General features: G+C 61.4%; 1 protein-coding gene across 1 annotated transcript in view; it reads right to left on the bottom strand.

Moving 5' to 3' along the window:
- Positions 1 to 10,648, bottom strand: part of CCDC6 (coiled-coil domain containing 6) — a 45,575-nt gene extending 34,927 nt beyond the window's left edge. The window contains exon 1 of the mRNA XM_074297047.1: positions 10,156 to 10,648. Within this exon, the coding sequence (XP_074153148.1) occupies positions 10,156 to 10,500 (345 nt within the window). The 5' untranslated portion in view covers positions 10,501 to 10,648. The remainder of the gene's footprint in view (positions 1 to 10,155) is intronic.
- Positions 10,649 to 15,883: the final 5,235 nt, after the last annotated feature.

Here is a 15,883-nt window from a genome sequence, read left to right as displayed (position 1 = left end):
GCCCCGTAACTTTCCTCTGCTTTGGGGTCACTAGGACGGGCAGAACCTGCGGCTAACAGGCCATGACCAGGCTCTCGAACCCGAGTTTTGTCCGGTGTCTGCTCTCAGCAAATCACGCCCGGGCCTTAATGGGCTTCAGTGAGACCCGGAAGGACAGAAGGAGGCCGGGCAAGCTCCCCAACGAGCTGTCCACTTTAGCAGCCACAGTTGTGAAGCTGAGGGTTAAATTACAGCCGGGTTTTTTTAAACCTTCGTTAGAGAAATAACCCCCTGGCCGGGAGGACACGGGAGCTTCAGCGTCCCACGGTGAAGGATCTGTCGTCACGGCTCCTGAGGCGAGAGGGATGTGCACAAGAAGGGGCGCCATTTAGCCAACTCACCCGGCAGAAGAGCCTGTGGCGCCCAGCGCCTGCCTGGGGGGGCGTGAGACCCCCAGGAGGCCGACGACCGCCTCGGTTTCCCGTGTTTCAAGCCCGGCTCTGGGCCCCAGTGCCTCCTGGCTGTGTGACCCTGGACAAGTCCCTTCCCTCGTCTGCCTCCGTTTCCTCATCTGCCACATAGGCTGGAGGAGGAAACGGCCACGCCCCACGGTGTCTCCGTCACAGAGAGTCAGACATGAGTGGAAAATGACATCACTTTCCCCCTTCTCTCCTTCCCCCCCTCACCATGGGCCACGGCCAAGCTCTGGGAGGACAAAAGCAGGCATGGGAGGAGCCCGGGGGAGGGAAAGTGGGGGTGCCCGCTCGGGGCCAGGCCTGGTGAGGGTGAGAAGGCGAGCATGTGCGTGTGTCTGACGTGTGGGAACGGACCCGAGGGTGTGCACGGGTGTGAGTGTGTTTAGGGGGAGGGGACAGTGACCCTGGAGGGCCAGTGCCTTCCAGCTGCCCCACGTGGAAGTATCCGACCCGCGCACGACTGTTTCCCCCAGAATGGGCGCTTGGTGCAGGCCCCGTTCAGGACTGAGAGAACAATGAGCCAGAGGGAGGGTCACGGGACCCACGTTATGGTCAGGGTCGCTGGAGGTTCTCCAGGGCTCTGAGGCCAGAATGGAAGCTTGGGGCGGGCACGTGGCTCCGTCCGGGGCGGTCACTTTGTTCCTGATTGTCCCAGTCCTGGGGAGGGAGAAATGCACTGCAAGGAAGGAACAGAATCTCCAAGCCAAGGGGAGACGTGGGCCCGTCGCCCACGCGCAGCTCACAGGGGTGCTCACTCTGCGGGGCAGGGAGCCGGGGGCCTGCCGGGCGAGCCGCCTGGCACCGCAAGAATCCGCCAGCTCTACCCCGGGGCCGAAAGGAGCCGGGCCCCAGATGAGCAAAAGCCAGGAGGGCGAGCGTCCTCACGCTGCTCCTCCCCATCACCCCGAAAGGTGGGTGTCCTCAGCGTCCCCCCTGACAGACGAGGAAACTGAAGTGCGGGTGGCTAGCAGGCCCCCGAGGCAGCATACGGGCTCAGGGGCCCTCCTCCTGGGCCAAGATTCCCCGCCGGTTCTGGGCTGTAGCACGGCTGAGCAGCTCGGCCAGAGCTGTGACCGGGATGGGTTTGCAGCTCCGTGCCCTGGGTGACCTCTGGGGCCGAGCTCCTCCCCATGCCCCGAGGAGGCCGCCCACCTTCGGAGCTCCCTCCTGCCTCCTGACCGATGGCTCCCCAAAGCAGGCTCTCCCCACAGACGCCCCCGCCTGCAGCTGCCACGTGGGCATCAGGAGCGAGCCTCACAGGCCCCGGGCCAGGCGGAGAAAGGAACCCGGGCACTGAGGGCTTGGGTTACCGGCTCCCTTTCCCCCAGGCCCCCCCACTCCAGCGAACTGCTGACTCAGCGCTGTCCCATCTGGGGCGACAGCCACCTGATAGGAGGGGCCGGTATCAGATGGACCAGAGGCGCGAGGGAAATTAGAGCGGGCCGGGCCCAGCAAGTGTGCCCACAGCGTCTGTGCCCCCAGTCCCGCCCCTGCTTGGGAAAGGTCAGCTTTTCTCAGAGGCTGGCTCCCAGCTGTGGAGCACTCGCTTTGGGGAGGCATCCGTGTGGGCGCGCCAAGGAGGCCCCAGAGAGCTGGCGGAACTTCCCGCACCCCGGAGCTTATGGGACCCACAGGAGAGTCTGGGCCGAGAGAGCCCAGGCGGGAGACGGGCCTGACAGGAGGAGTCCACCCCGAGAGCACCTGGTCAGGTCGAGCCTGGCTCCCGAGCTGCATCTTTGAGAGACGGAGGGAGAGGGCGTGGAAGGAAGACAGTCAGAGCTACGGGGGGAAGAGCTGACTGTGCGCAAGGCAAAGGGCAGAGATGCTCCCCAGTCCCTCTGCGAGAAGGCAGGGCCATCCGGCCAGCGCGGGCCAGAGGCAGCCCTGACCCCGGGCTAGCGGCCTTCAGGGCCGGCCGGCTCTGCCAAATCACCTCGTCCCTCCCCCCACTTGGCCCTGTGGTGGCACAGCTCCCAAGGGCCCCGGGGTCCGGGTGCCCACGAAGCAAACTCCCCCCTGGGAGCTCCCCACAGACCGGCAACAGGAGTCTGGAGCAAACACCAAAACAAAAGGCTACTGAGCGCACAGCTTGTCGTGACTCTGGGCACAAATTAAGGCCCGTCTTCGGGGCGACAGAAAAGAAGTCTCGAGGGACTAACAGTTGTAATTTGGCGGGACGTCGTGGCGATGTTTTAAATCCCAGCTTAACCACTTGCACACCGCTCTGTTAGGAAGCTGGCGGCCTCACCTCCCAACGCCGACCCCGAGTCTCCTCAGGTGGAGGAACTAGAAGGAGCCACGTCCTGACCCTCTCTAACCCTCAGAGAGAAGCCGAGGGCCGCCCACTTCTCCCCACCACAAATCCCCCCTCCCCCTGGCCCAGGCTCTCCTCCCTCCTGACCTTTGCTTCTATAGAAAGCCAGCGGCCGGGGCCAGGGCCTGGCTGAGAAGTCGGGCGCTCGGCGCGTCGCTCCCCTGCGTGTGATCTCCGTGTCCCCGGACGCCCTCGTGCCTCTTAAGCAGATTACTTCTGCCGACCCGGACGGGCCTTTGGGAGGCAGGGCGGCATGGAAACATGACATCCATCGTCACCTCCTTCCCTTGGAGAGAAGGAACGAGGCTGCATGGGCACTTTCTCCCGGAAATTTATGAGCCCGCTCGCTTCTCCCACAGGAGCTGCTGAGTATTTAGTGCCCTGGGCCCATCCCCAAAGGCAATTGGCACCAGAGGGGCACAAATGGCCGCTCCCTCGCAGGAGCCACCAGCCTTCAGCATTACTTTTGGTTAAATTAAAACATCACAAGCAATGCTTTGGGGGGGGGGCCCACCGGGCGCTCCACTCCGTCTGTGCCAGCCCAATCTCACCCGGCTGAGGGATGGCCCTCTCGCACAAGTATGAGAGTCGGCCTGCCCAGGAGCCGTCGCTGGGTCCCTTCCGAGGAGGCAGGCCGGCCTCCTGTCCAAGTCCAATGCCGGACTCACCGCTGGAGGGCCCGGGCTCTGAGCCTCCAGCGCCAAAAAGGTCCCGGGGCCCTGCAGCGGCAAAACCCTCTCTGGCCCACAACCTACCCACTAGTGAGCCACCAAGGCCCCGCACAGGAGGAGGGGGCAGGGTAGGGGAGGCCAGAAGAGAAAGGCAAACGCACTGAGGCCAGAAGGAGGCCGGGGTGTCCAAGGAGAGAAGCGGTCATGAAAGAAGAGGAGGCAGCAGGACGGCTCCCTTCTGCTCGGCCCAAGGCAGAGTGGGAGCCACAGAGGGGAGCGGCTCCTCTTAGCCGAGGCCCGGGAAGCTCCCCTCCAGCCACAGATCCAGGACTATAAAGCCAGCAACTCCAGGCCATGGGGAATGAGCCGGGCCTGCACAACGTGGGGCATCCCGCCCTGAGGGCCAAGGACACGGGGCTTACAGTCCGCCAGTAACCTGGCGGGCCGGGCCGGCCGGGGGCTGAGACAGAAGGAACAAGGTAAGAGGCGAGCCAGAGCGCTCCCCGCTCCGGTGGGGGAACCTCAAAGGCTGACCCTGCCCAACACTTAATGGTGGCACTCTCCCCTACGCTGTGATGGGCTGAAAACAAAAGCGCCACAGTCCCCGATGCCCCCCTCCTCCCACCCGCACACGCTCCCCAGTCAGAACCCGGACACCTCCTGCTGCCCCCCCGCAGGCGTGGAGCCCGTCCCACTCCCGAGGGGCGAGTCGTCTCCAAACCCGACAGATCCCCTACTGGGCCCGGGGTCCCGGCCTCTCCCTTTGCAGACGAGAAGACTTCAGGGCCCTGCCTAGGATCTCAACCGGGCGGCTCTGCCTCTTATTTGGTGCTGCCGGCGGGGACCACAGCGATCACTCGGCAGCGTTTGGGGGCCGGCGTCAGGCGGGACCTGCCGAGATGAGGGGGACTCCAGCGGGACCTACAGCAGCTCTCCCGAGTCGGCCACTCCAAAGGGCCCCCTGTTTGGAAAGCCCCCGGGGTGGGCCCCAAACAACACCCCGGGGCACAGAAGGCTGGGGGGGGGGGCAGCCGCCTCCCAATATTCTCATGCTGTATCCAGCATCTCTCCTGCCTCGAAAACCCACAGAACAAGGAGAGGCAGCAAAGAACTAGGGACTGGCGCCCAAGGGCTTCTGGGATGTATCCCCAGGTGCTGCTACAAAGTAACCTCTCAGGGGAGGGCCAGCCGGGAGAGAAGGGAATCCCCAAAAGGATACAGTGTATCCTGCTCATCTCCCCTGATCCACCCAGGACCGGCTGCTGGCTGGGTGACCAGGCCAAGCCCCTTCACCCTGCCTGCCTCAGTTTTCTCATCTTTAAAATGAGCTGGCGAGGGAAAGGGCAGGACCTTTGCCAAGAACCCCCCCCAGAGGGGTCACAGAGAGCTGGGCGGCCCAGGACCCCTGTCAGTGCCGGGCAAGGGGAGCTTGATCCCTCGGGGAGGAGGCGCTCCACAGAGCCTGCAGGGCTGGAGCGCTTCAGGGGCTAGGCCTTTTCCAAGCCGAGCGGGTGCCTCCAGCTTTCCTCGCTCAGGGAGCCTGTTAGCTCCCAAAACATCCCCTTCCCCTTTCCCTCCAGAGTAGCTCTCCTCATAAAGAAACACTCCTTTACCCCCAGGCAAGGTGCCACCCAGTGCCCGCCTTCTGCCCTCCGGGCCTAAGCAGGACAAAACCAACCACTTTCTTTCTGAACCACTGATGCCAATACTTGGAAAGGGAAGCTGCGCTTCCCCCCCCGCCCCCCCGTTCCACATCCCACGGGCCCTGGCCCCTGAACCACCCCTTTCTAGCAAGAGCAGTGGCCCAGAAGCCAGGAGCCTGTTCCATGCCAGTCTCTGAGACAGGGCTGTGGGCTCCTGGACAAGTCACTTAATCTCTAGGGGTCCCAGGTAACACCTGCCCAGGGGCCGATCTGCCCTAGTGAAGGGGCTTTTCTAACCTGGGAGTTCCTACATAGATAAAACCATGGTAAAAACCACGGAAAAATAAAATGAAATAAAAGATTTTAAGAGAGTAGGAAGGGGCTTCTGAAAAGACATACCCTTTCAGGAGAGGCTTCGAGGGCAGCGGACCTAAAGCGGGGGGCCCTTAAGCTGGGGGCCAGGAGGAGGGGGCAAGGGGCCACTTTTCACTAGCTTTGGTTCCCTTGTGATCCTCAGTGTGCATTTAAAAGCAGTATCTGGGGCAGGCTCCCAGCTTCCCCAGGCTGTCTGAGGGCTCCAGGCCAAAGCAGCTGGAGAACCCCGATCAGGGGCCTGAGCAGCCTTCATGTCACAGAAGGGGGCACAATCAGGCTAACGACTGGCTCTGTCACCCAGAGCGTGGCAGCGCCCACACCGCCAGTATTCTCTGACTCAATATTCAGCTCTCTTTGACCAAATGGAAATTGGGCCTGCAGACATTTGGGAAAGCCCCTCCGCCCCTTCCCCGGCACATGGGGTCAATGGAAAGCGTTACCAAGTTTGGACAACTGTGGCAGACCCCTTGTGGCCCCACAGAGCACCCTTCCAAGGGGACAAAGACCACTCGGGAGGCCAAACACTAAATAAATGCTCCCTCCTTCGAGGCCTGGAGGAATCTCTCTTCTAACTCCCAAGGAGCCGCTCAGGGGAGGCCCTAAGCTGGAGACGGACTCAGTGGGCCGAGGGAGAAAAGGAGGCGCTCCTGGGACCCGGGCTAACTAAAGCTCATCCCCTCAGTGGACTAGTCTGTGAAGGAAGCTTGTGAGCCCCGTGATGAGCAAGGCTGCCTGGAAGAAGGCTTTTTAACAAGAAGCTGTTCTGTAGTCATCAGCGGCATCGGAGCCCAGCCTGAGGTGACTGCCAGGGCAATGGGCGTCCCATCACCGGCTCTCTCCATGAGAGCCTGTACCACTCACCAAAAAAGGCCCCATGATACATGCAACGTATTATACATATTATACAATAGAAGCAGGCTGAAAAAAATTTCAAAACCAATTTTAAATTGTTCTTTCTTGAATTAGAAGCAAAAGCTGAAGGAGTCTGTCAATTATCCGCAGGGAACTGAGATTCCTGATCGTGTGAAAGACTACAAGCGATGAAATACTATCCACACATTAAGAATAACCCTCCTGTGCCACCTTATTCACACGACTTCCCATCGTGACCTGTGTTCCATCCGAAGCCAACCACTGGCTGCCCTCCAAGCCCACCTACAGCCTCCTCCTGCTGGCCTGGCCTAAAACCCTTCTTCCTCCCCATCTCCACTTGCTGAAACGGGGCCGCCCACCTCCAGGAGCAGGCTTTTCCTCCTCCTCGTCGTCCTCCAGCCATCTCCCTGGAGCTGGAGCACGGCAGCTAGAACTCAAGCAGGTGCTCCCTCCCCATCTTCTCCCCCGCCTTCTCCCCCCTCATCTCAGAAGGGCCTACATCGTTCTGTTTTCTCATCCTTGTCCAGTGACTTTCAATTTAAAAAATAAACAAATAAAATATTTATGAAGCCAGAGCTGGGCCCTGGGAATAGAAATATCAAGAATGAAATAATCACGGCTCGCCAGGGTGCTCAGCTTTTGTATCGTGGACTCCTCGGGGCAAGCACAGAGCCCATCTCGGAAGAAGAACAGTTCTTTTGTTTCTCTTTAATTTGTAATTAAAGAAATGCTCGTTTTCAGTTAGACATTAGAGAAAATCAGGTCATTTGTTCCTCTCTTCAAGTTCACAGACTCCCTAAAATGGGTCCAGGGGCCTTGGGCTCCAGGCTAGCTAAGCCAGGCTGGGCCCCGGGGACACACAGGCCCTGAAGCCCTGTCTCCTCCCCTCATTTCAATATTCCCACAAAGGAATGAAGGAAGAACTTGGTAAATGTCTGTTAAGTTAGAGAACCTGGAAGCCCGGCTCTGAGCAAGACACGGTGTCTGACGGCAGAAACTTTGGCCATCACCTACCAGTTGCTCATGTTACGATTTACTTTCTTCTTCCTTACGTATCCAAAGGAGTTGTGAAGGCAGAGGATCGTTCCCCCCCAAATAAAGGCATGTCCATTGAGCTCACTCTCAGCCCTGTCTGCCTTCCTGGATAAACAGCTCACAAGTGGACACCTCCCCAACTCTTCCTCCCCAAAACTAACAAGGAGCGCCAAGGTCATGGGGCCACCGGACCCGTCTCGGATCAGACTGGCCATCCTGAGGTTTGGGGTGCACTGGAGTCTGGCAAATAAAGACTCATAAAACGAGACTGATTTCTGATTTCTCCCCCGAGATCTCTCTCACCTTCCTCCCACGGCACTCTGACAACACGGACTCCTATGAGCAAGCGTGCTTTCAAAGGTCACTGGTCAGAACTGGACCCAGGAAACACCCCAATGACAGGGCCCGACCTCTTGACTTGCTTAACTGAGCCAGCCAGAAGGAGGCCTGCTCTTCAATCCGGGGCCTTCTAGAAAGGTTCGAGGAGGGGGAGGCAGGGGGCCTGGTGGGAAGAGCCCTGGCTCTGGAGGTCCTCAGCGGCCTGACGGGCCTCAGGTTTTCAGTCTGCCGTCCCTGTGCTCTGTAATGGGAATCCGGGAAGCCCTCTTCACACTCTTCACTCCTCAAACCCGCAATGACTCACAGCTGATCTAGGTGAACAAGAGAGAGCAAACAATCCCGAAGGCATCTTCCAAGGAGGGGTTAAAGCCCGAAAGGCTCCTCACCGGCAGCACAGCTGAGGGACGATTCCTCGGGCGGCCTCCGCGAGGCTTCCAGTGGGCACCTGCCACCCCGCCTGACGTGTGCCCTTGGGCAGGATGGAGCTCCCTGCTGAGCCGCACCCTGGAAGGCCCCTCTGATCCTATTACTTTTATTGCTCATCCTCTTTTTCGGGTGGGAAGGGGAGGGGGGAGGAGCCAGTAGCAGAGAAACTACTGAGACTTGTCTTTCACAAGAGGGGGGGTGAGATTGGAGTGAGATGCGGCCCCCGCTGGCACCGGGACTGAGGTTGAGTGGCTCCCCCCACACAAGGCTGTTTCCTCGACGCCCTCTAAGGGCCCCCCAGCCCTAAAACCGTCCGAGCCGGCCGGGAGCATCATTTCCTGGGCTTTCCCATCAAGGGACGCCGAGTGTGCTGGGCTCCCACGTGCAGAGCTCCGCGGAGCACCTGAGTTCAATGATGCATCTGCTGCTTCGGCCCGTGGGGCTGCACGTTCCTCCGCGGCGGCTCAAGCTCTCATCTCTAACGGAGCCGGCCCAGCCGGCCTCCAGGGCCCCTCCAGCATCACAGAACACGCTGGAGGACCCCAAAGCTCACTTGGCCGGGGAAGCGAGCCCGCGTGAGGCTGTCAGATGTCCGCCCTCCCCCCAACCTCCCTGAAACTCAAAAGTCCCTAGGCCTCCACCACAGCGGGGAGGAAACTTCTGCCGGAGCCATTCGGAAGCCTGGTTTCCCAAGGCCACAACATTCTGGGAAGCAGGAGCCCCGGCCTTTCCTCTTTCCATCCCCGGCCTGCCCCGGCAGGGCCTGCACTGGGGGCCTGCTTCCCATCAGCCCGCAGAGCCTTTCCTAGGCGGCTCCTCCCCTCCACGCAGGGCCGGGAGCCCATCCCAGGCACATTCCCGTTCCCTACGGCTCCTGCCACTCTCCCAAGTGTGGAAAAGTTGGAAAAACGGTGGCTTTCTTGGGCCCAGACCAAGCCTCCAACCAGATCTCCCAGTGAGCGCCTTCTCGGCTTCCTGCAGCTCCCAAGCCCTGGAGCAGAGGCCGGGCTTCAGAAGCAGCCCCGAGCCGCCCAGAGCCGCTGCCAGCCTGGCCCGGGCCTCCAAACGCTTCCCTGCGAGGGACGAGGGCTGCACCTGAGGCCCCTCGTCCGGGCAGCCGCCCCTTTAAGGGGGCCCGGGCCTGAAGGCCAGGCTGGAGGAGGCGCAGCCCCGGTGGGGAAGGCCCTGCCCCAGAGCGCGGGGTGACCCCGCCAGACCCAGTAACCTCTTCCTGACCCCCGCGCCCGGGGCCACACAGGGGAGTTTCCCCGCCAGGAAGCGCACACACGTGTCGGACACACACATACACACGTGTCTGCCCAGGGCACACCCGCTCGGGGAGGCGCTGGCTCCGGCCGTGCCCCTGGCACCGGGTGCGGGAGAGGCTCGCGGGGCAGTTCCCGGGCCTGGAGGGGCCGCCCGGGAGCTCCCTGCAGCGCCTCCTCCCTCCCGCCTCGCCCGGTGACATCTGGGTACAAAGTCTGGATTCTGACAGCTCGGCCGGCCGCCCCCTCACACACTCCCCAAAAGCCAGGGCCAGAGCAGTCCCTGCCCCTCTCCCGGCCCGGGCTCCGCCGCCAGATTTTCCAGTTCCCCCTCCCAGCCCGGGGCCCCGGCCCGCGTGGGGCCGTCCGTGCCGCGTCCCCGCCGGCCAGCTGGAAGGCTGTGGGGAGGGCCGGAGAGCCCGTTAAAGGGGCGGGGGCTGCTTTCCCGGCGCGGAGTGAGGGGCTCGGGGCACTGCCCAGGCCGGGGAGGCCGCACGGGCTGTGCCCGGCCGGGAGCGCCCCCCGCCGGGTGGCACCAGGGCGCCTCCCTCCCCCTCCCTTCTCCAGCATCCCCAGGGCCGGAGAGCTTCGGGGCTTCCCGCCCCCCCCCCTGGGCAGCCCCGCGCCAGCCAGGCCCCTCCCCCCCGGCCCGGGCACCCGAACCACGCCTTCCCGCGAGCCGCCGGGGCCGCAGCGCTCCGGCCGGGCTCCTCCCGGGGCGCCGGCCCCGGGCGCCCCTCCCCCCGCGGCCCCACTCACGATGGTGACGCTGGCCTTGCGCAGGTCCCGGTTCTCCTCCTGCAGCGCCTTGCACTTGAGCTTGTACGTCTCCAGCTCGATCTTGAGCACCTTGTTCTCCTGCTGCAGCGACGCCAGCCGGTTGGTGAGCTCCTCCAGGCGGAACGGCGAGATGACAATGCCGCCCGGCTTCCCGCCGCCGCCGGGCCCGGCCCCGCCGCCCGCGCCCCCGCCGCCGCCGCCGCCGCCCGCGCCCGGGGAGCACGACGGCTGCACGCCGCCGCCGCCGCCCCCCGGCCCGCCGGGCCCGCCGCCCCCCGGGCCGCCCGCGCCGTCCGTGTCGCTCTCGCTGGCGCTGTCGGCCATGGCCCGCGGCGGGCGCGGCGGAGACGGGAGCGGGCGGCGAGCACGAGGAGGCGCCGCGGGAGCGGGGCCGGGCCGGACCGGGCGCACGCTCGGCGGCGGCCGAGGAGAAAGAGCGGAGCGGAGCGCGCGGGGCCCGGGACCGGCGGGGCCTGCGAACAGAGACCTCGCCCGGGCTCGCCGAGAATTACAGCGGCCGCGGGCACGCCCCCCGGGGCGGGGCACGCCCCCGGGCACGCCCCTCCCGAGCCCGGCCCGCCCCCGCGGCACGGCGGGGGCGGGGCCTGGGGCGGGGCCGAACGTGCGTGCGCACGCGCCTGCTCGGAAAGGGCGGGGAAGAGAAAGGAAAAGGGAGAGGAGGAGGAGGAGGAGGAGGAGGAGGAGGAGGAGGGGAAGAGTAGTGAGAGGAGGAAAGGAAGGGAACTAGGAGCTGGGAGAGGAGAGGAGGGGAGGGGGGAGAGAGGGAGGAGAGAAAGGGGGAGGAGCCGAGCCCGGGACTGGCCGCCGCACCCCCAGCTCCAGTGTATTGCACTGTAATTGAGGTCTACTACGGCACCTCTGTAGGGACTTACTGAAATACGGCAAACACAAGCCAGCGAAGAAGCATTTATTAAGCACTTATGGTGTACCGGCCGGCCGGCCCTTTGTGGAAAGACAGGCAGAAACTGCCCCGGCCACGAGCGAACGGGGCCACTTGTGTCACGGTGATCTTCTACGTGGCCCGAGCCAGTCCCAGAAATCTCGGGGCCTGTACGTGTGCAGGGGTGTGCGAGGGCTTGTACGTGTGCGGAAAACGTTCACACGTGAGTGTGGAAGTGCACATTGTGCCGGCTGTGTCCCCTGCGGGCAGCTTCAAACTGCTGAGTCCTAACGCTCTGTTTCGTTTAAAGCGCCCTGGGACATGGGGGCCGTGTGTGTGTGTGTGTGTGTGTGTGTGTGTGTGTGTGTGCGCGTGCGCACAGAGCTCGCATGTGTTTATAAACGACGTGTGCACGTACTGTACGTGCGATATTTGTGTGAATGTATGTGTGCGTGCACATCATCTATAAGTGTTCCTTTATATGTGCACAGGTTTAGTTATGCACACATACTCGGATAGGCACTGTGTGTCTATGGAAGCACACGTGTGTGCGCATGTGTGCGTGAGTGTACGTGTGTGTGCGCGTGCGTGTGCATGTGTGTGCGTGTGTACCTATGTGTGTGCATGTACATGTGTGTACCTCTGTGTATGTGTGCGTGTGTGGTGTGTGTGTGTACATGTATGCGCGTGTGTACCTCTGTGTGTGCGTGTGTATGTGTATGCGTGTGCGCATACATGTGTGTACCTGTGTGCACGTGCGTGTGTACCTGTGTGTGTACATGATAACATCTCGTTAGGCAGTCACAACGCACCAGCCTCCGCCCCAGTACTGGAAACAAAGACAAATGAAACATGCTGGCTTCCAGGAGCTGCCATTCTACCGTAAAATAAGTCACACACGGGATGCTTTTTATTAAGGAAGCACTAACCAAGCGCCTGCTCCGGACCGGGGACACAAAGACCATGAGAGTTCCCAGCCCTTGTTTAACTAGAGCAGAGAGCAGAATTATGGGTAAGAAGTGTTCTCAACTAGGGCAGATCTGGCTGTCTCCTGATAATCTGAAGCTTGGAACGTTCTGGAAGGCACCAATCCTACCCAGCACGGGCCTGGTCCTTGATCCCGAGCCCCAGAGTCTGACCCCCGCTTTGTCTCCATTGGCTTGTCCGAGGACACGCCCGTTTCACCGGAGGAGGCAGGCACAGTAAGGAGGATCGCCGGCCGGCAGAAGTGAAACAGCCGTAGCCTCAAGGAGCTTTTATTTGAGTGCAGATTACAGAATTACACGCGCGCGTGCATTTAATCCAGAAGCACGCAGCACCTGACACAATAAAACGCCTGTCCATCCATTGCTGGGCACTGTGCTGTCCCCGGGAGTGCAATGTAACAACAAATACTTTCTGAGGTGACTCTTTGTGGAAGCCCGTGCCACGGTCTGGGGAGATTTATTTGAACTAAAGGGCCTACATTATAGCATACACGTAGTGTGTGTATATCTGTCCAATGTTATATATAAAATACATAGATTATCCCGAGATTATTCACATTTACTTTGTCCTCCTTCCCGCCAAGTGTAGATTACGCAAAAGGTCGTTACACATAGTGAATAAACCCTTTCATCCAAAGGGCAAGCCCACCAGAGAAAAGAGGCAGATTAGAATATACACAGTGTGAATATGCTTTAGGTGGGGAGAGAGGAGAGCCCGGCATTCCGCAAGTCTGTAGGGAGGCGGCCGGATCACGGAACCCGCCTCCCCTGCCCGGCTGCCTCCGGTCTTCTCCCTGAAGCGCTCCTGAGGTCGCCCTGTCTTGTCTAAAACCATCTTTCCTCTTTGGAGTTCCGGGCCTGGATGGAAAACCAACTGTTACCTAATTCAACAAACAAGTTGCTACCGTGTTCCTAGCCTGTAAATGTGCAATGTGATGGAGCCAATTAGATTTGGGGTCAGAATACCCGAGTTCTAATTCCGCCACAGATGTTTTCTGGTTGTGTGATTCTGGGCAAGTCACTTAACCCCACTGAGCCTCAGCTTCCTCATCTGTGAAAAAGGGGATTGGACTCAATGGCTTCTAAAGTCCCCTCCCACTCTAGAGTTAGGGCTCTAAGCTATTATGTAAAAAGTAAGCATTAGGGAGGCTAAGATTAAAAAAAGAATATCCCTGCCCTCAAGAAGCTTCTATTCTACCAGGAGGGAGGAGGGACTAGACACAGGTTAGGAGGTTTCCTCCCAAAGGAGCTCTGCCTCCCAAATGCGGCCCCAGACCCGGCTCCCAGGTGTCCTCCGTTCTGGCAGCCGTAGGGGCAGGAGCGTCACCCAGGCAGGTTCAGACCGTCTCCGCTGCCTGCCTGACCCGCCTTGTCTTTTCTCCTCCTCTGGGTGTTCTCCTTAGGCTCTGTCTCCGTCTCGTTTCCTTCTCCCTGGTTGCTGTGCGCGTCTCTAGCTCGGTCTCTGTCTCTTATCTCTCCCTCTCCTTTGCTATCTCTCTCTCTCTGTCTCTCTCTCCTTTGCTATCTCTCTCTGTCTCTCTCTCTGTGTCTCTGTCTCTCTCTGTCTCTGTCTGTCTCTATCTCTCCCTCTCCTTTGCTATCTCTCTCTGTCTCTCTCTCTCTGTCTCTCTCTGTCTCTGTCTGTCTCTATCTCTCCCTCTCCTTTGCTATCTCTCTCTCTCTCTGTCTCTGTCTCTCTCTCTGTTACATATTTAAGGGGGGGTGCACCTCTCACTCCCCCAGACTCCCTGCCCCTCCTCAGGCCCCACTGTTCACGGCAGGACGGAAAACGAGGTCTAACAATAAGCTCCACAGCCCGGAGAATGTTCTAAATGACATCACCTCGCACCAAGATGGCGGCTCGCAGCAGACAGCTCCGAAGTGCCAATAGCAAAGGAAGCCTTCCCCCCGCCCCTCCCCCGCCCGCTCGCGGGCCTTTCACGGGGCAGGGCCGGAGAATTTACGAGCTCCCACGTGGCCCGGCGGCGGGGCGGGCCAGCCAGCTCAGCAGCACCTGTGCCGGGGGCGGGTCCGCCGCCCTCCTCCGCCCCCTCCCCCCCTTCCCTCGCTGGGCCTGCCCCCTGGGGCTCGGAACCAGCGCCGGTCATTCCCCGCGCGGCTTGGCTCTGGGACCCGGGAGCCGGGCTCGTTAGCTTGGGGGGTTCTGGAGCCCAGCGGCGGCCCGGGCCGGAGGGACGCTGCCCCGGCCCAGGAGGGGAGCCAGAGGTTCCTTGCCCCTGGGGGGCTCCAGCGCCGCCGAGCGGAGCGCCCCCTCCGGCCGGCCTCATTGTGGCTGAGCCTGAGCCGGCTCCCGGCGCTGCCTCCCTCCCGCTCCCCCCGCCCCTCGCTGTCTCTCCCTTCCTCTTCCTTTCTCTCAGGTTCTCTCTGTCTCGGCCTTTCTGTGTCTCTCCCCCTCTCTTTCTCTCCCGACAGAACAGCCGGGCGGCCCTCTCACACCGGGCGGCCCGGCATCCGCAGCTGGAAGCGCGGCCCGCGGCGGGCCCGGGGGGGGGGGGAGGGGTTGGGGGGACGGGGCCCGGCGCTCCGGCGGGAAGTCCCCGGGGTCGGGCCCGGCTTTTCCAGGGGGTAATCCCAGCTGAGACCTGGGGAGCTGGGAGGGGACCAGCTCCGGTCCCGCTGTGGTTTCCCTGCTGGGGGGGAGGGGGGATGGGCCCCAGGAGACCCCCCCATGGGGCTTTCACTGGGGTTGCCGAGGCGGGCCGCACTCTCTGCTCCTTGCCCACGCGACCCCCTTTGCCACAGGCCGTTTCTCCCCACTCGGGGGTCGCTAACAGAGGCCCCTGAGAGCCCGGGCCGTAAGAGGGCGCTCTCCCCAGAACCTCCTTGGCTTTCCCGGGGCCCCGAGGAAGGAGGAGGCCCTTGGGGTGTCCCTCCCCCCGAGGATCCCGGCGGCCCCGCTGCGCCCCGGTGTAAGGAGCGGCTGCCGGCCGGTCCGGGTCTGCTACTGATCCACTCCATGACCCCAGGGCCGGCGCCTCCTCAGGAAAACGGGAATAAAGACTAAATAACGGGGCAGCTGCGAGGCTCAGTAATTGTAACAGCCATAAATGAACCACCGGGTGCGGCTCACCTACCGCTCCCACCCGAGCGGGGGGAGGGGAGGGGAGAGGGGGAGCAGCCCGGGGAAGGGGAAGGGGGCGAGCCCGGCCGCTCGGAAGGAAACGGGGTAACCGGGAGCGCTGGGGGCCCCGGGCCCGGCCTCTGGTGCTGGATATGATCCCAGCCGTGCGGCTTTTGTAGGGTTACCACTCTCCTAAGGAGCGGGCTCATCCTGCGGGATTCCGGGGTCTCTCTCAGAGGCCTCAACCAGGCACTCGAGTCTTAAACAGGACGCCCTGGACACTGCCAGCTCCCTCTCCTTGTAGGGGCAGAAACTGGAAGTTGAATGGATGTCCATCAGTTGGAGAATGGTTGGGTAAATTGTGGTATATGAAGGTTATGGAATATTATTGCTCGGTAAGAAATGACCAGCAGGAGGAATACAGAGAGGCCTGGAGAGACTTAAATCAACTGATGCTGAGTGAAATGAGCAGAACCAGAAGATCATTATACACTTCAACAATGATACTGTATGAGGATGCATTCTGATGGAAGTGGATTTCTTCAACATAGAGAAGAGCCAACTCACTTCCAGCTGATCAATGATGGACAGAGGTAGCTGCACCCAGAGAAGAAACACTGGGAGGCGAATGTAAACTGTGAGCATTTTTTTTGTTTCTCTTCCCAGATTATTTTTACCTTCCGAATACAATCCTTCCTTTGCAACAACAACAAAATTCGGTTCTGCACATAGATATTG

This window comes from Sminthopsis crassicaudata, chromosome 2 (genome assembly GCF_048593235.1).
Source record: "Sminthopsis crassicaudata isolate SCR6 chromosome 2, ASM4859323v1, whole genome shotgun sequence".
NCBI classification, from domain to species: Eukaryota; Metazoa; Chordata; class Mammalia; order Dasyuromorphia; family Dasyuridae; genus Sminthopsis; species Sminthopsis crassicaudata.
This window is presented reverse-complemented; position numbering and strand designations above follow the sequence as displayed.